A 21,038-nucleotide genomic window follows, 5' to 3' on the forward strand; every position below is an offset into this window, starting at 1 on the left:
AATGAAGGAAGACGCGCTTCTGCTCCCATTAACAGAGACACGCAGAACATGCAGGATTCATATTTAAACAGACTGTTCAGGCTTAATATTTACAGATATTAGTCCATATCGTGATTTGATGCAAGTGCAATGACCTATTTTTAATTAATTCATCCAAAATTTGGCAAATAACGTGTCATTCTGCGTTAAACTGTAAATTCTGTTTTTATGACTGGATTCTGCGATTCCATCCGCGTTTTTTGTGGTATAGTTACCAGCTTTATCTTGCAATGGACAAACGCCACGACGTTCTCTTTACGTTTGCCTCAAATCAAAACACTGCTGACTCCTTGCAGTATGGGATTTCTGTTCTGCGTCTTCTTTATCCCGTTAAAAAAATAAGTTTACAGTAACCATATTCCTTCCATTCGAAAAAAAAGTTGCACTAACTGTTCGTTACAAGCAGCATTTGCCGTCAGGCAGGTAGCTAACAAACATATTTTTACCTGCTGCAAAATTACACCATTAGTACAAGACTGAAAAGTAGAGCTATTTTATCACTTACCACTATCTTGTTTTTTTTTTATCCTCTTCTTCCTTTCTCTTCTTTCTCTTCTGGCTTCCTAAAGCATAATTCCACTTCATGACTGCCGAGGAGGTTTCGTATTTTGCCGGTAGCAGAGATCACGTGGTTGGCTGGCTGCTGTCAGCGAATACTGAGAGGGGCCCCCTTGAGGGGGATCGCGATAACAGTGTCATTACACGTTACTAAATTGACGATCAAAGGGGTGCTCACACAGTGTCGCTGCATTTTATTCTTAACCAGTCGTTGTCTTGGGGCCCCAGGCCAGCTCGGGGCCCCAAGCAATTGCTTGGTTTGCCTGCCTTGTTGCGACGGGCCTGGCACTCACGATTCACAAATGCACAGGACAAGATTCAGAAATGTATTTCTGATGCACACACGCATATATCTTGATTTACAAACTGCATGCGGTCTGAGAACTTCACTGCATTTGTGTGTGAATTTTGAAACTCTCCTGACTTGGCTCAACACTAGGGATGTGCACATTGATGCTGCAGTATCGATATATCGATACTCAGAAGCTTCTATTTTGGTATCGATATTTGGTATCGATATAGCAAAGTGGGTGTCCGGCTGCGCAAAGTGAGTCGCCGGCATATGGTCTACATCTATGGTGTACATTGATACTGGTACATTGCACTGTGCGCAGCCGCAGACCAATCGGTGTTAACGTCATACCACCGTGTCCGCGAGACCTTTTCTTTTTATATCATTTACACACCGTCCCGATGTGCCTGCACACACTGCTTAAAACATTTAAGAAATTATAAATATAATTAAAGAATCGATACTTTGCAGGAAATATCGATACCAAAATAGAAGCTTCTGAGTATCGATATATCGATACTGCAGCATCAATGTGCACATCCCTAGTGTTGAGCCAAGTCAGGAGAGTTTCAAAATTCACACACAAATGCAGTGAAGTTCTCAGACCGCATGCAGTTTGTAAATCAAGATATATGTGTGTGCATCAGAAATACATTTCTGAATCTTGTCCTGTGCATTTGTGAATCTTGAGTGCATTTTTTGTTTGCATTCTTTTTGCATTTCTGAATTGTGTGTGTATTTGTGAGAATTTGTGAATCGTCTGTGCATTTTAAATTTTGTGTGTGTATTTGTAAATTTTGTGCGCATTTGTGTATCCTCTGTGTGTATTTATGAATCATGTGTGTGCATATGTGAATGTAGTGTGTGCATTTATCTTTATTGAGACTCTTTTGGCTCCATACATTTAACACTATTTAAGTGTATTATTCACCTGGGCTGCTTGACTACAGCAGAAGTGAAACTGGTGTGTCTCAGTCCAGATCATGTAACCAATCAAACAGTGACTCTGGGAGTGTGAGCTGAAAATCTCATTTGCATTGTCAGGGTGGAGTGATTGTGATCCTCTCAGAATAGAGCAGCTCTGTCTCCAGAGACCATGTTCAAACCCCAAGAGCTTTATTTGACTAGATTTACTGCTACTGATCGAGCTTCTGAAAAACACCTGGACAAACACTACATGCATCTTCATCTGTTAGTTGAATGATGTTGTCAGACACAAATGGAGTTTGTTGAGAAGCTTTATTGAATGTTGCAGCAAACACAGCAGATTGAAAGTTCAGCCAGTGCTTTGACACTAGAGCTCTCTTTCAGTATTGAGTTGTAAATGACTACAGCTGCAGCACTAGACTCATGTGAATCCTGCCTGACACAGGACACTCAGATACGCTCATCTTCAGGAGAGAGCAGCGCTCACTGGAGAAACATCAGCACTGCGAGCGACTAACAGCGACTCTTGTGGAACGAGGCCTCATGAGGAGCTCCATCATGTGTTACTCTGCAGACGTACTGCTCTCCCGCTTCCCAGCGTGCTTTGCTGAGGGTCAGGACACTACTGCGGCTGTAGCGGCCGTCCTGCTCGCTCTCTGCGCTGGTCACAACCCCCTCGGTGACCTCTGAGCCGTCCAGTGTCCAGCTCACCAGCGCCCCCTGTGGAGAGTAAGAGCTGAGCAGGCAGAGCAGTGCGGCTGAGTCTCCAGAGATCTGCAGAGAAGAGGGCGGCAGCAGAGACACTGAGGGCTTCACTGTGGGACCAGCTGCAGGAGACAAACACAACACATTCACAAACACAGAGAAAACACAAACACTACATACATTTCAATGAAACCTAAAAAAGGAAACAAAATATATTAAGATATTTTACTGCTTTAATCCCAGTAGATTTATATCCCTAAAAGATGTCTTTGTATCGTAGTACAGTGAGAAATTCAACTCAAAACACAATTTCATGGATATTGTGTGACTACAAATGATACTGGAATTAGAAATTAAGCAACTATGTTCTTTTATATATATATATATATATATATATATATATATATATATATATATATATATATATATATATATATATATATATAATGAGCTTTTCTTAAATGCACTGAATTATGAGCACAACATGAGCAAAGGAATTTCAAAACCATCGACTGATCTATAGAAAGTAGCTCCATTTACATTTTAAAGTATTTGTATTTTCATTTTAAATCTTTTTTTTTTTTTCATGTATACGATATGTGATAAATAATACAATCAAGAGTGAGCCACATTATGAAAAAAATAATAATTCAGTTGAAATCATCTGAATATCTAAACGGCACAATATTTTAGTTTAAATGTTTACTGTAAAGCTATATTTATAAAATGTGTAACACTTTGCAGTAAGGTTCATAAGTTAACGTTAATTAATGCATTAATTCATATTAACTAACAATGAACAACACATTTGTTACAGTATTTATTAATCTTAGTTAACAATGATTAATAAAGGTTAAACTGTTCATTGTTAGTTCATGTCAACTCGGGTCCATTAATTAATATTAGCAGATAAAACTTTGGATTTTAATACTGTATTAGTAAACAATTAATATGGGATAGACTGAGATTAATAAATGCTTTACAATATTTTTTCATTGTTACTTCACAGAAACTAATGTATTTGACTGAATAAATCAAATAAAATATATAAAATTCTGGTTCAGATAAAAAAAAAAAAGATAATAATAATAATTGTACACAATCTGTATGTTTTTAATGGAGAATTTTAACAGACTTACCGAACACCAGTTTAGTTCCTCCACCGAAAGTCCACCACAGTGATACAATCTAATGAAACACTCGTACAAAAACCTCTATTCCACTCGAGTGAACACACACTCCAGCAGAGAGAGAAACACTTCAACACACTGAGAGCAGAAACATCTCTCCATTTTTCAAATGTAAAACTCTATATAATATATATAAATATTTTTTTACTTTTGATTTCTGACATTAATTTATATTAACTGTGCAATCTTGTAATAAGTTTATTCAGTTTTTAATCAATTCATCATTGAGTCAATGTGAAATTCATCTTGATTATAATGTTTCATGAAGTGTTTTATTCTTCTTATTCTCACCTTTCACTTGCAAAAACTCACTCTCAACAGAAATGGTGTAAAGTACAGTAATGAGATGAAGACTTAAATCAGAGGTTTAGAAATAACTGCTTTAATCTACATAATGGTGGTCCTACCTCGTGAATATCATATGATATAATATAAATTAATATAATAAATGAATCAAGGGTGATAAATATTTCTGAAGAGGGTGATTCTAAAAAGGGTTTTGTGTCACATTGCATTCCGTGTAAAGTTCTTATTTTAATATGCTATACTTTATTTAAAGGTGATGTTGCAGTGTAATTACATAAATACTGAGTAATATTAATTTCTATGAATGTATGGTTATGGTTAGGGTTTTGGATTATGCATAATTGACTGTTGTTGTTAGAGTAAGTAATTGTAACATCTGTAACAAAATCTCCTTAAATACAGCTGTTGTGAATCCTGCCCACTTCTTTGCATGGTCAGCACATGCTTCAGTGCTCTGAGAGTGTTTATAGAGCTGTGAGTTTAACACTTCATGACTGAGAGCAGAACAGAACACAATCTTCATCATCACACAAGACACAACAACAACAATGAACAACATCATCATCCTCATCTGGACCACTGCAGCTTTTATTCAAGGTGAAATATTACGTTTGATATATAAGCTTGAATAATAAGCTATTGTTATTGTTATTTTACCATTTTAATATACCAATATTCTGCTATAAAGGTGATTTACTGACAAACTGACTTTATTTTCTCTTCTTCAGCCTCCAGAGGAGTCACTCTGACTCAGCCTAAAGTTAAAACTGTCCAGCTCGGTCAAACAGCTACAATAGAGTGTAACATAGATGTAGGGATAAACAGCGACAATTTAGCCTGGTATCAGCAGAAACCTGGAGAAGCTCCTAAACTCCTCATAAAATACATAAACACCCTTCAGTCAGGAACTCCATCTAGATTCAGTGGCAGTGGAACAGTAAATACTGGAAAAGATTTCACTCTCACCATCAGTGGAGTCCAGACTGAAGATACAGGAGATTATTACTGTCTGAGTGCACACTATATCAGTAGTAGCTGGGTGTTCACACAGTGATAAAGAGTCGTACAAAAACCTCCGTCAGTCAGAGTCACAGTGACTGCACTGATACAGCTGAGAGACACTGCAGCTGCTGATGAGAGGATATTTCGGTCACACTTTATTTTAGGGTCCAATTCTCACTATTAACTAACCATTAACTATGATTTTTGCCTCAGTTAACTCCTTATTTGCTGCTTATTAATAGTTTATAAGGTAGTTGTTAAGTTTAGGCTATTGGGTAGGATTAGGGATGTCATGCGTTATATGTACTTTATAAGCACTAATAAACAGCCAATATGTTAATAATAGACATGCTAATAAGCAACTAGTTATTAGTGAGAATTGTACCCTATACTAAAGTGTTACCGATATTTCTTATAACAGTCTCATTTACTCAAAAAAAGTCTTATACTGATTTATGAATCTTTCTGGTTCTTTAATGTGTGTTTCACTCATTACTTCACCATGGATGTATTTAATTCATCATTTAAAATGTTCCAGCATTAAACAATCCAATGTAATCTGAAGATACTTACAGTATTCAGGGAAACAGTCCTCATGTCCTTTCAATCCAGAATTACACAAAATAAGTTAATCTCCTTTTGCGTGTCATAGAACATTTAACTTTCATTCCTATTATCTTTTTCTTCTTCTTCCAAAGTGAAAATCTCAAATGATGTTTTGTGTTAAGAATCATTCTGTGAGTCAGTGGTGAAAATTATGTTTTTGGATTTCCCACAATCAAATGATATTTTCACACTTTTTTCATAATTAAAATTATAACTTGATTGGAATATTTTCTGCTTATAAGTTATATTAACCTTTGTTTTTCAATTTGACAAATGTTTTGAATATATATATATATATATATATATATATATATATATATATATATATATATATATATATATATATATACACATTTTGGTGAGCTACAAGACTTGTTTGCAACAGTTGGTCATACTCCAAACAACCAGCACAATTTGGAGTCTACATCACGTCATCTCGAGGATCATATTTCCAGTCTTGCAACATTCTTAGCGGTTATGGGCAGTCATGGTCAACAAAAGTAATTTATGAATCTCTTAGGGAAATGTTGGCTGAAATAGTCCTCCAGGAAGAAGCTGATACACAAGTGCGTGGTAGAAGTGCACATTCTGCTTCACAGAGAGGAAGGCTGAGGTGAGTGATGATCATTTATTGTACTTTAACCTCTTTGCAAGTTGCAAACAAAATAATTAATACGTTATTAATATAATTTATACGTTATGCATTAACACTTTGTAAATTAGGATTTTATTTGTATTTTTTTTCTCATTCGAGGTACAACATATCAGCTGCTCTGTTGATTCTCATGCGGGATTTAGGATTTAGCTGGATGGCCATATCATGAATGTTGTCTGTAAACATTCGAACACTGTACAACCACCGGAGACAACTTGGTTTAGTGGACTATGGGAGTTTCACAAACATTTCAAATGATGATCTAGATCGTCATATTACTGAGGTTCTTCAACAAACCCCTGGATCTGGAGAGACCTACATCACTGATGGTTTGAGAGGAAGAGGGATGCATGCATGAAAATAGAGATAACAATACATACAAAAAAAGTTAAAGTATAAACGTGAAGGGGGAAAAAACATTATTGAGATTTTTTTATTTATTTATTTATTTCCAACAAAAGCTTTTTGGCAAGAAAAAGACACAAAAGTTACACTTTGATGTAGATCCAATGTGGTTAATAATAATAGAAATGATTCTTATTTCAGGTATATTGACACAAACCACAAGTTAAATCAATGGGGATTTGTGATTCACGGTGGAGTTGATGGCTATAGCCGCTGTATCACCTACCTGAAATGTTGCACAGACAACAGAATGCAGTGGATCTGTTTGGACTCTCACATCATGTCAGGGGCGATGCAGGTAGTGAGAATATTGATGTTGCAAGGTTTATGATTGAGAATTGAGGGGCAAACAGAGGAAGCTTTATGGTTGGTTGTAGTGTTCATAATCAACGCATCGAAAGATTGTGGGCAGAACTTAACAGGTGTCAGCCTATTTTAAAGGTCTTTTCCTTTCATGGAAAATGTTGGCATTTTAGATTGCAACAACCCACTTCACATTACGGCTCTTCATCATGTTTACCATCCAAGAATAAACAGATCTGTCGATGAGCTTGTAAGCCAGTGGAACCACCATAGTTTAAGGACAATGGAAAGCAGCTCCCCACTGCAACTATGGACAGCTGGAATGCTCCAACTTCCTGAAAATCAAGGACCGCTCAATATTGTGCATGTGCAAAGATCCTATGATCATCGCCGGTGTCGTCCTGATTTAATCACAGTAAATCCCTTTGACTGACGATGGAAATCATGGAATATAACTTTTTTTTTTTTTTTCACAGCATGTAACTTGCTTAAAATAAATACTTAGTCTTCTAAGTAATTTTGCTAATGTTTATCATATTGAAGTTATTGTGGTGACAGAAAAAGGCATTAACGTAAAATTATGATTTAAACACAAAATACTCTTTTCTTTCTCAATGAACCATTGAACATTATCACCATTTAATGAAGAACTTTGATTTCTTTTATTGTTTCTTCATGTGTTGTACAGTAAATACAGAATGTTGGTATCAATGAATAACAAAGTGAAATTACATCGGCAGCATAAACAATCTAACATAACTCAAGCTCTACATGCCTCAAAAATACTACCTCTGTATAATATATACACTGCATGAACTGGTATGCGTAGAATATTTTCACAAGTATTGGCCATAAGAGTAATAATATATATGAAAGTGTTGCTCATAATGTCACATGCAACACTAACAACAGTCTAGTGAGTATAAAGAGACATTTAGCAGAATAGAAGATAGGAGTTGGTGAAGACTGTAGCAAATCATCTTTCTCCAAGCCTCTGTGTATAAGACAAGGTTACAAAATAAATGACTAATTGAGTCAGTGTGGAAGAACTTGACTGGTCTGCATAAAGCTAACTCCAAATCCCAGCTGAACATCTCTGGTGTGTTTTAAATGTAGACCTTGAGCCAAAAACTCATCACCAAACACCAATGACATGTACATTCACTATATGGACAAACTATTGGGACACCCCCTTCTGTAGAACATGAAAGGGTGGAATTGTTATTATTTTAAGTTCAAAATACTGAATGCCAAGTTGATTTCACTTACAATCTCTTGTAATATCAATTGCCTTGTCACATGAACTCCACTTACTATTTTAAGTTAAAGTAACTAAACCTTTGTATTCATTGCATGTGCTAAACTAGAACGTTTAAATTAAGACAAATACACAATACAAAAGTCACTTTTTACTGTTTTATTTAAGAACAGCATTAAGTTACAGTGTTGTCGTCCCCTGCTTTAACAACCTTGAATCATAAGCCTGAAACAGTGGCAAAATGTGTGTCATTCATGCCCTGAACATTGCATAAAACAAAGCACCATCATTCCAACAAAAACACTTATTGTGCTCAAGCATGTGTACATCATTATTACAACAAATCACATTAAAACTGTATTATAACTTACACTCCTATTAGGGAAATATTTTGTATAGTTGAACACACATGACTAAAATATCTACTCTATATATCTTGAAAATCCAAAATGCACCAAGATGCATCAGCTTTTAGTTGTTAATGTAACTAAAATACCCAACTCATTTGAAATTAAATTTTATCAAAGCCTGTGTCATGGAATCTTGTGCAAAAATCAGTGCAATTACCACAGAACACATGTACCACAAACCGTACACAACAGTAAACATGTTTTCATAAAAGCCAACATTACAAACTGTGGCAAACAAATCTGGAACAGTAGAAGAGCCATTTCGAACCCCGATTATGCTTCCAGCTGATTTTTCAAAGTTTGAAGTTTTGAACTTTTACCCAGTTTGAGCATTACTTGCTGAATAAAATTGAAAGTGTTTTTCATGCACTTGGGGTAGTCCAGGTGCAGGGCATAGATCAGTCCAAAAAGGACACAGAAGGCCTGAGGTAGGTTGGACAGTTCATCCATTACCACAGACCCTTCCAAGATGATCCCTACTCTGGATGAGTTGAGCTGGGTATTTTCTTGACCAAGGCAGAGAATTCCCACTGGAGTTTCACTGTACGAGTCCTTTTCAGTTACATTCTATCATTGAAAGAAACGTTTTGACAAGGAGAGAACATAAACATGCCAGTTAGACAATGGTTTTTGTGCACCAAAAATAACCTGTGACTGTTCATGATGAACAGCATTGTACAACATAAACCACACTGAAAGTAATTTATATTAAAAGGACGATATTGAATTGTTATCAAATGCCATATTCAGATCTGTACAGGTTGCAACACTTTGCCCAAAATATGTAGTTTACTGACTTTCAGTCACAGCCGTGCTGATTTCTTTTTTTTTTTTTCAATGGAGCAACCAGAACCTAACAAGTGCAATCAGAACTCCCCATTTGAGTTTTAGACCCAAAAACTTTTTCACAAGTTCGAACTGGTGACAGTAAAGTTAAAAAACTAATTGGGCAATTGTAAAAGGATTCATACAACTTTAGTTATTGGGAGCAATTTTCAACTTTTTCAATAGGACTGGAACTAAAAGTGGGTAAACTATCTTTGTCCGGCCATAAAATAGAGACTTAATGGAGACACTGATGCTGATCAAATAATTTAGAAAATGAATGGCAGTGTTCATTAACAGCTAAAAAGGAGACAAAAGGAACATGCACCTGCAACATTTACAAAACTTAATCGATTTGAGCCATGTAGGTACATTATACTTTAAATGTTTGATTAGATATGAAATCCGAGTTTACAGTGTAGGATACCCAGAGACGTTAAGACATCTCTACACACGCTGTAATGTGTAGTTTATGTGATTTGAAACATGTAGCACTAGTATTTTTAATTAGATGAGGTTCCACAATGAATGTCCACCTGTACTGGTGCACTATAACATGGAAGTTGAGGTCAATCATTAAATTTTCTTATACTGTAGACAATTTGTTAGCAGTATAATATGTTACATGTTTTCCTCTTCTATCTCTTGTATTTCTGTGATTTTAAAGCCATATTGCTACGAGCAGTGATGCAAAAAGTGGGTATGCGGTATGCTATACTATGGGGGGGGGGGGGGGCAAAGAGATAGTTATTTTTTATTTTTATTTTTTATAAGAAAAGTTATATATATATATATAATAGAGGACTAACAGGCGCTGATGCCCTCATAATATTCCATCATAGAATTTAGACATAGAAGGGTAATATCGCGAGTGGTGAATTTTCATTGAAACTCGAAAGATATGGACAAAAACCAAAAGGTTCACCACACACGGTTCGGCACGCGCTGGGACCGCGGTTCAACTTAAATCTGACAAAGCATCTGTAATATGATTCGCTATAAATAGCACGTAAAGCAAACAGGTTTCAGCTAATATATGTTTCTGTTGATGCATGTGCATTCTGGATTCCTAGATATAAAAAAAACGGGGACAAACCATGCACTCTAGTTCAATGTGAATGCATTATGCTGGAATATGAGCAGTCATTTATTTCGTAATCTCCCGGGTGCTGATAGCGCGCGCGCACAGATGAGACTCATTTAATCTTTGTCGGTTTAAACATTTAAGAGCCAGAGGATGTGAGCTCGCGCGCACAGTGTGAAGATTTGTGCATGCACTCATCCAAAGCGCAAACCCACGTCTCGGCATGCGTGCAAATATAAGCTCTCTCTGAAGTATTGTATTTAAATGGACAAATGCACACAAAAATTGTCAATATGCCCATCTTGGTAAGTATCCTATAGCAGACACAGGGCTCTCAAGTTTTGAACTGAGTTCAGAGTGAGATTTTGGCGCCGGCCGCGGTGGCGGCAGGGGTTTGATGGGGACGGGTGTCTGATCTCATAAATGACACATTTTCTTACAAATAAATAATATTTATTTAATTCAGCATTTATTTGTTTGTGTGTGTGTGTGTGTGAGAGAGAGAGCGAGAGAAAATGGTCAGTGTTTTTTATTGTAGGTGTTGGTAGCTGGTTTTGAGGCCAGGGGTTGGTGGCTCCCATTTGAAGCACTGGTTCCAGGCCAGCCATTTTTCTGTCATGATGGATGACAGTGTTCCATCAAGTGCTAAGCTGTTCCTGGTTTTGGTCTTGTTTAATCCCACCATGGAGAAAACCTTCTCAGCATATGCATTTGAATGAGGGAGCACTAAAACCAATGCAGCTATTTTAGAAAGCCTCCCTGCTTATGTCCCTCACACCTTGATGGACACAGGAGTTCTCTTGTCTGCAGACTAAGCACCAGTAAAAAGAGCTGGTGGTTCCCATTTTGATGAATGGCCATCGGGTTGACCACTCCTTCAGGAACACCTATAGGTGGCTGCTCTACTTAACCCTCCCTTTTCCCCTGTTTCCAGTGGGTTCTCCACTGTTTCCTCTACGGTATCCTCCACAGTTTCTTCCATGGACCCATCTTCTACTGGCACCCTAACTTAAACCTCCACTGCCTCCACTAATGTCTTCTCCATAGTCTCCTCTTCTGACCCAGCCACCTTTTTAGGGAGCTGATCTTTTAGAGCAAACCATGAAAGAATGCTCCTTTGCCTCTTCCCTGACATCTTTGAAATAGACAAATGCAATAATCAATATTACACATTGGATGAAATATAATGAAATAGCCTAGTCAAAACGTTTTCAAAATGGGGACCAGGATGTTGTGCAGTAAAAATAAAATAAAGAAAAAACTAATAATTCAAACTATAAAAATAATTCAAACTATTATGTGTACTGGCATACAATGGATAGGCCTATTATAGAAGTCTATTATATAAAACTGCAGAGTAGCCCCGCATCCTCTTCAAACTGTTACGTTAGCTATAAAAAAAAAAAATAATAGTGGGCTATAATAGTCGCAAAAGCTACTGCAAAAAATTTCTTAGACTGTTTTGAAAAATTTTGAAATTCATATATTGATAAAAAATTTATATAGTGAAAATTGGGGTCATTGTCTTGGCAAATCAATGGAGTTGGACAAAAACTGGGGGGGGGGGCACATGTGAGATGACTTAGCTACTGTACTCATAGGATGCTCTTCTCCCACGCTGATCAGTCTGTAGAAATTAGTTCGGCGAGATGTAAATAATTTAAAATGTGACAGCCGCTGTCCTCTTCTGTAACCGTTACGTTACATACTACGGCGAGCGTCTGAATCTGTGTTGCGCACGAGCCTGTGAAAATCTTACCCAGATACAGCAATGCTTTGGATACAGTAAAACTTGGTGGGCGTTATCCTCGTAATGTCTCTGCGTGAGAAATACAAGGTGTGGCATGTGAGCGTGTGAACGGGCTGAAATGCGTGGGTCTCACGCCCAATGCGTGAGACTTGAGAGCCCTGCAGACATAGCCGGCTGAACGTAGGCCACTGTATCAGTGCATTCTCTTAAAGTGACAGTCTTTATATTAATCGAACAGCAACAACCGAGAAATCACACACTGCTCTTAATTCATAGTTGTGATGCCTTCAGTGTGAATCTACAATTTTCATAGTCATGAAAATAAAGAAAATTCTTTGAATGAGAAGGTGTCTCCAAGCTTTTGGTCTGTACTGTATATATATATATATATTAAATGTCAATAAAATCATTCTTTTATCATTCTCTAGTTTTGTCTTGCCTCTCTAAAACCATTACAATATCTGGCTATATCATGTAGTGACTGCATATGCTGATTCCATCTTTATTTTTCTTGATAATGGGCAAATTAGTTAAACTTAAGGAGGTTAATCAATATACAGTATAATTCAAGAAACTAAGACTTCACTTTTTCGGTTGTTTAAAGATTTATATCGATTTGTAATTTGTTTTGTGTAAATTAATTTGTTTAAATTTAACCTCTTATGCATTTTGAATGAAAACACATTTTATAAAATGTAATAAAAATACTCCTGAGATTAAATGTCTTACAAACTATGTATGTACAAACTAAACCACCTAGGTCCTATAACTGCGGTCCTGAAACTGCAACCGTTGCTATATCATCCAGTTCGGTAGGTGGCGCTGTCACAAAAAACTAGGGTCCTATAACCGGGGTCCTATAGCCGGGGTCCTAAAACTGCAGCCTCCGGTTGTGCAGGGACATAACTATTGAAAAAAGCACCCGCAAATCAAGAAAACATCTTCCTCAGTTTGACAGCAGGTGCTGCAAATGCTCACAACACAAACTAATTTTATATGCAGCACGTTTCTTTCTTGTTTTTTTGTTTTTTTGGCATTTGCAGCATGAATTGATGAATTGAATTGAAGGTGTTTTCTCAGTTTGCCGGTGTTTTTGGGCACTGTGAAACACGGTCAAGAGAAGAGCATGCCAAAGCAACAGGTGGCGATATAACCCTAACCATAAAGCCATGTTGGCCAATCAGAAGCCTGAAAAAACTATGTTTCACAATCCAAACTCTCTGGTTTCACCGGCTACATGACAGTACTGCAACCAGAGTATCTGATCATCTTCATCCTCCAGGAGTTTTCAAAAAGATTTGGTTTCAGTGACCTGATAATATGTTTGCTTGTGAACAAACGGTTTTGTTTGTGGTTCTGCAGATTTTAAAATAACCATATTCATGTGGACAGTCACAAACAGCATTCATATATGTATCTCTTTTATCCAGGTGTGAAGGAAAGTGATGATCTCTATAAATCGTTCCTGCCATTATGCATTAAATCTGAGGTGTCTGACACTGAGGAAGATACAGTATGTAGGATTAAACTTATCAATGAAGATTCATACAAACAATTGATCATCACTGAGCCACTAACACTGGCTCACATTTCAGTCTGAACTAACAATTCAAATGAGGTGATTAAATACACAGATCACAAATCCAAACTGGCCTTTCCCAAACATTTTAAAAGAAGTCTTCACACTTCTGCCTCATCTTTATCGTTTGCATACGGAGGGTGTTTTGCATGAGCTGTGCTTTATATCTCTATGAACTGAACATGACTTGATCAAGAGCTCTTCTTCATCAACCAACAAACATGACTTTCACTATCATCTTTGTCTGGATTCTGGCAGTGTTTTGTCAAGGTTTGATGATTTATGTTTGTATTTTCGAAAGATAAATGAGTGTGTGAAAATATTTGACTTCTAATATTCTTCACTTGTCAGAATCCATCGGGCAGGTGACAGTGACTCAAACTCCCTCACAGCTGCTCGCGCAAACTGGAGAAGAAGTCAAAATAAAGTGCACAACTAGCAGCAATGTTGCCTGTTGTTGTGGTGGTACAGCATGTAATAGCTGGTATCTACAGAAACATGGAGAAACTCCTAAACTCCTTATTTATGGAGCGAATCAACGACAGTCAGGAACTCCTTCTAGATTCAGTGGCAGTGGATCTAACAGTGATTTCACTCTCACCATCAGTGGAGTCCAGACTGAAGATACAGGAGATTATTACTGTCAGAGTCTACATCAGATCAGTAGTAGCTGGGTGTTCACACAGTGATAAAGAGTCGTACAAAAACCTCCGTCAGTCAGAGTCACAGTGACTGCACTGATACAGCTGAGAGACACTGCAGCTGCTGATGAGAGGATCACAAACAACTAATAGTTTATAGCAAAAATTAGAGAGATTTAATACAATATTTATTTAATTATTATACTTAATTAATAGGCATATACAGTACATCATTCATTCATTCATTCATTCATTCATTCAGTGATCATTGTAAAGTGTAGCCAGTGTTTCTGTGTCTTGTGTCTAAATCAACAAATAGAAGAACTATCTGTCAGGATCTGTGAGGAAGGACACAAACGCAGAATGGCTAATACAGGGTTTATTAATAACACAGACAGCGCACAAGAGGGTGGGTGAGCAGTGAAACAGTCCAACAAAGACAGGACAGATGACCGCTGGAGCCAGCCTCAGATAACAGTCTGTAGAAGAACAGCCGAGGAAGTGGCAGGGCCAGAGAGATGGTGGTGAGGGCCAGACAGGACACAATCAGGCAGAGATCTGTCACTTGAGGAACACTGACTCAGAACCAGTTTAACAGTCAGTCAGAGACAACCAGCAGACAATCAAGACAAGCAATGAGAAAAACCCTGAGCAAAATAATAAAGATCTGATAGAACTTAAAGTAACAAAAAAAATAATAACACGTGAAAACCTTTGTGAATACACAAATATCAGAAATCCAAGACTGAATTATAGTCCATTGTAATGTTTGATCAGTCTCCAGTCCACCAGAGGGAGCCTTCACCTGAATACTGAACTCTCCCACTTCCTGTTCCTGCCACATGAGTTCCTGCCTTGTCATTTCCTGTAATCCTGTATTTAGGTCATGTGTTTGTACTGCCACATTGTGAAGTATTGCCAGTTCACTGCCTTACTAAGCAATCTTCCATTGTTGATTATTGTTATGACCTTTGCTTTTGCTCTTCTGACTCACGTTTTTGGATTACTGTTTTGGATTTGTCTGCTTGTGGATTGTTTTGCCTGTGTTTTGACCCAAGCCTGCGACCTGACCACGAGTTGTGACTATCGTTTGTATTTTATGCTCAGAGCGTTTAATAAAGACCCGCTTGTGGAATCCACTCTGCCTAAATCCTCCTTACATCCACTAACAGCATTACACACATCTCTTTTATCCAGTATGGAGGGCAATGGTGATCTCTGTATATCTTTTCTGGTGTAATCTAGTAAATCTGAGCTGTCAGAGAGTGAGGGAGAAATTCAACTTACAAATGAGGATTCACTCAAGAAATTAATTACCATTGAGCCAATAATACTGCTCATGTTTGTTTCTGAATTAAATAAGTTATTAAGTGCACGGATCAATAATTCAAACTGGCCATTCTCAAACTTTTAAATACAATTGTCAGTGTAGCTTTATGTCACAACATCTGGAATCAGGGCCTGGTCTCCTTCATTCATAAAACTGGAGACAAGTTCAACCTCAATAACTACTGCAGTCGAATCATACTAGGTGAAAGTAGAAAATCCTCTGGCTTTATTGACTTCATTTTTGTTCATCTATTTGAATCTAAATCTAATGAATCAGATGAGTCTCTATATCATATATCCTGATCTTGCTTCAGTCTCATATTTAGCTCACAGTCTACAGCAGCTTTTTTCATAAAGAGAGTGTTTATCGTGAGCATCACAAGCTTCACTTCTCTACATGTTTATATCTCGATGAACTGAACATGACATGATCAAGAGCTATTCATCATCAACCAACAAACATGACTTTCAGCATCATCTTTGTCTGGACTCTGGCAAGTGTTTTGTCAAAGTTTGACAATGATTTATGTTTGTGTTTTGCAAAGATTATTGATCTTGTGTAAATATTTGACTTGAAATGTTCTTGACTTGACAGAATCCTTCAGACTGGTGACAGTGACTCAGATTCTCTCACAGCTGTTCCAATGACTAAGCTTTCTGTGACATACAGCCAAGTATGGTGACCCCATACTCAGAATTTGTGCTCTGCATATGCGTTGTGTATTTTTTTACGCACCCATGTTAACGGATTCCAGCGTTCACACTGCACGCGGTCATTGTGTTCCAGGAGCAGTGCGTCTGCAGCAGTGCAGCGATCGTTTACGAACCGAGTCTATTTTTGCTGTGCTGCATGCGCTGAATTAAAGTGACAGCGCATTGTTCACGGTAAAAATGAACATGGATTGACACGGAAATGCAGTCATTTCACAATAAATGTATACTAATTAAAGCCTACTGTGTTTCACAGCAACACATGGATTTTGACGAGATTTAAAACAAGAAAAAGGGCAAATTTAGAGAAACAAGGCAACATTATATATGCACTTTTATAGAGGCAGGAAAACAAAGTTATTTAAGACCCGTTGCAAAAGGCATGAGTCTATGGAAGATTGTTACTGTACTGTGACGAATCAAAATAATGGACAAATGTTGTATTTTGTGGCTTAAACAGCCGCGGATCAGTGGCGGACTGCAAACGCGTCCTGTGTGAAAGCACAATGAGTCTGTGCTGCTTCCGCACAACATGCGTAACACAAACGGATTGGATACACACTGCAGACGGATTAACACGCGTGATGTGTTTCAGTCCAGATTATGTAACCAATCAAACAGTGACTCTGAAAATGTGTTTATTTAATTTGTGATCAAATGGGAAGAATTTCTCCCGTGAAAATTATGCATGCTATTATTGGTGAATACATAATGTTCTTCCACAAGAATTTTACAGGGGTCATATATCGATTAATAGACATTTTCCACAATATTTAAGCATTTTACCATAATCGGATATCGGTTTTGTAATATCACAATCACCGATAAACGCTGCCATCTTGTGGATGTTTTTAGATTTGTGCGCAGGATCGCTCAGCATGTCTGAGGGGAGACCAGACAACAACAGCAGCGTGCAGATACTTGATTTGCTGTTGTTAATAAACTAAATTTAACATAACAGCCAGTTATGCACAAGTTAGATGCATTACATAAATGCCTGAAATGTAAATTATGCAGCTTGGCTCTAAGAAATAGAGACCAACTCACAGAGTCATGTTAAATTATCCATTGAGTTTGCCTGAAATAATATGCAGACATGAATGAGTGCATGGTGGAAATAAAAGTACTGAATTTAATTCTCTCTCTGTTGTCTATGCTCATCATTAGTCTCGTGGATCCGCTTTCATATTGCTGTTCATTTAACGGGTTGATGTGGTTTCTGCTCAGGAATTGCTCCAGCAGGACACCACATGTAACTTTTAACAAGATTCACTTGTTTAAAACAGTCTAAATTGTATTGACATTTACTATATAACCATTATTTTGCTAATAAACATCAAAATAAATACAACTCAATGGAAATTAATTATTTATTATTATAATTGGGTCATTCCTGTTATACAGTGACTTTTATGTCCCAGTGATTTATTTAATCATATTTTCTCTAAAATGAGTCACATATTTATAAGATATGGCTTAAATTGTATATTTAGGTCTTCTTTATCACTTAAACAGGGATAATATAAATTATAAATACTATTTTGTATTTTACACACCTTTTCATTGATACATGCATTCAGCTTTATTATGTCTTCAGTGCAAAACTTCCACAAGAAATAAAAATCATAAAATGATAAAAAAAACACTCAATTTATTAGACTATGCTAAACTGCCTCTAATCATACATATTAATAATTTAATACATATTAATCTTTAACTGAAGTCATTTTCCACCCTGTTAGTACATTCTTTCTTGCCTTCCAAAACCAACTGCAATTTCATTGAGACCATTTTATAGAAGTGAAATAATTTATTATTCTTGACTCTGTAGCTATTAAAAAGCTTATAAGCCTACTAATATTCTTCTCAACGGAGGCGGACGCATTTCTCTCCCTCTCCTCCCCTTGTCTTCCCTGCTTGCTCTCTCGTCTCGTCTATTCTGAGAGACTCTCTCTGCACTGCTCTCCAAAACTGGAAAACATGGATTTGATTTGATCGACTGGTCTCTCAAGGCAATTGACACCCTATTCTCGATGAAAAGCTTGGGTTCGGGGAAGCCTGACTGCCCTGCCGGAACGTTCACAGCTGGCTACACGATGGACGCGTGGGCGAGATGGCGGGTCGTGTGTCTGGCAGCTCTTTCCATGGAGGACATGAAAGATATCTACCTATTCGGAACCCATCCCTCGCCTCCACCGCTTTGTACCACCAGTCTGACAAACGGGGTCTGTGACCAGTGCTGTAGGGCTGATGGACCAGACGGCTGCTTGTCTGCGCTGGATTACCTCGACCTCACAATTTCCATCAAAGTCGTGTGTTTGTATCGATTATGTGCTTTGTTGCTGAGGTTTTTTTCCTGTTCTCACACTGTACTCCCAATAGGAGCATAGTCTGGGGGTTGTTGTTTTTTTCTCCTCACTTTCCTAATGTTATGCTGTATTTCTTCCTCAATTCCCTCTCTTCGTGTCCTGTCTACCCCCTTGTCATATTGTATGTATGTATGTATGGACAGGTCGATGGCTAATTTCGCTGGTACTTGACAATAAAGGGCTACTACCACTATTAAAATTGTAGTTTAAAATTAAGTTTATATAATAATAATAATAATAATAATAATAATAATAATAATAATAATAATAATGCATTTTAATGGAAGGATGCAATCCTTGTGATATTATTAATCTGAGCTTTAAAAGATAGTGTGCTATCCATGATGACACCCAAACTTTTAACCTGAGAGGAAGGACAGATGACTCTTTATTAATATCACTTTATTAATTTTCTCCATTTTAAAACATTAGAAATTCAAATCATTTTTTTATTGTTAATATTAGTGTTGTTTCTGTTGATGCTTTTTATAAATAAAATGTTTTTTTATTGTTGTAATATAAAGGTAAAATTTTACATGAAAGGCAAATTTTCAACTCTTAAAAAAAGTTAAGTACGTTCTTTCTTCACTTACTTTATAACAGTTAATATATATATCGGTTCTGCATATCGGTTATCGGGCACATAAACATGCAAATAACTGTTACTGGTATCGGTAAAAAATCACTAGTCATTCGATCACTAGTCATATGATGCTGCAAAAAAGAACATTACTCCAAGCCTACACTACACTCCTTAAAACTTGTGTTTGAATCATCAGTGGCGAATCCTTTAAATATGTAAACGTACTTACAGACTGTGAGTCAGAAAAGACGTCATTGTAGTCTTCTCTCCCAGGATCAGGAAACAGTCCTCTATAAAATGTGCTGCACACATCTGAATATTTGGGCTGAACTTTTCTGGAACAGTGTAGTAGATACAACTTCACTTATTTCTAGTTGTGTCCTGTTTTGGAAGAACAAACAAAGTAGTTTCACTTTAAAGAATGTCTCTTTGGATTTGAGACTTTAGTCTTTGCAACTTTACAAATCTTCTTTATGCACCAAGAGCTTGTAACAATCCAAAGAGAAAGGAACTTGAAATCGCATCATATGATCCTTTAACCGCTATAGAGCAGAAGTTAAACTTATTTATTAAGTAATTACATTAAACCCTACATATACAGGATAACAATAATTGTAAAAGTAATGTAAAAACATTAAACCCTATTACACCAGTGTCTTGTTTATACTGAACTCTGCAAAACACAAAGCATATTGAACAAAAAGATCATCAAAACAGAAGTCTGTGGTTAACTGAGTGTTTACAGTTGAACTAGACAGACACATACTGCGAGAGTACAGTGAAGCTGGCAAGAAACAGAGAGATCCCATTTGTAATGTTTTTTATTATAAAGGGTTTTGTTGTGTTATATGTGTGTGTGAGAAAAAATAAAAACAGGAGAGAAGTCATGTGGCTCACTTTATTGCCTGTTATATTTATATACGCCATTTATTATTTTTATAAATGCTATGAATAGCTGTGCACACACAAGCGATGGGATTTCAAGTTTACAAGCACCGCTTACAAATCATCACTTCACCACTATTACCAGTTTGCCCAAAAATGAACAAGAGACTTGTGCTTTCATCAGTGTGAGACTTCATTCATGTAAAGGTGATACTGTTGCTGGAACAATATACAGTATGTGTGGCTCACTGGGAATATTCCTGAATCTTCCAATGACCATTCCAGGTCTGTATATGCACGTATATATTATATACAGGCACTGATCTGTGGGGGTGTTCAAAACAATAAAGAACACCCTCAGATAAAGCTGTAATAAAAACATATTTGAGAAAAAGATCTGACAAACAATCCAGTGCTTATTTGTGTTTGTGCTCTGGACACTATGGAAATGATAAAATCATTGTGCAGTGATTATAATAGAATTTTGTGAGATCGCGGTAAAGACGAGTGACGAGTTTTTAGTGATATTAAGGGAGCACTTTTTGCACACTTTCTATGCTAGGCAATAATTCGTATAAAATAAATGGTTTTTCACGTACATGCTGCAAGAATTTCAAGCATGAAGT

The 21,038-nt window shown here is 36.9% G+C and overlaps 1 long non-coding RNA gene and 1 gene segment (V, D, J or C); one reads left to right on the forward strand and one right to left on the reverse strand.

Moving 5' to 3' along the window:
* Positions 1–2,109: 2,109 nt before the first annotated feature.
* LOC113094816 (uncharacterized) lies at positions 2,110–3,774 on the reverse strand. The gene is made up of 2 exons (XR_003288164.1): positions 3,661–3,774; positions 2,110–2,643 (listed from the first exon to the last, which is right to left on the reverse strand). It is a non-coding gene; the product is annotated as an uncharacterized LOC113094816 (long non-coding RNA).
* A 646-nt stretch (positions 3,775–4,420) lies between these two features.
* On the forward strand, positions 4,421–5,122 carry LOC113094809 (Ig kappa chain V region 3547-like). The segment is given in 2 exon segments: positions 4,421–4,614; positions 4,746–5,122. Coding segments are annotated over 2 exon segments (375 nt in total).
* The last annotated feature ends 15,916 nt before the right edge of the window (positions 5,123–21,038 follow it).

The sequence above is a fragment of the Carassius auratus genome, unplaced genomic scaffold (assembly GCF_003368295.1).
Source record: "Carassius auratus strain Wakin unplaced genomic scaffold, ASM336829v1 scaf_tig00215431, whole genome shotgun sequence".
Taxonomy (NCBI): domain Eukaryota; kingdom Metazoa; phylum Chordata; class Actinopteri; order Cypriniformes; family Cyprinidae; genus Carassius; species Carassius auratus.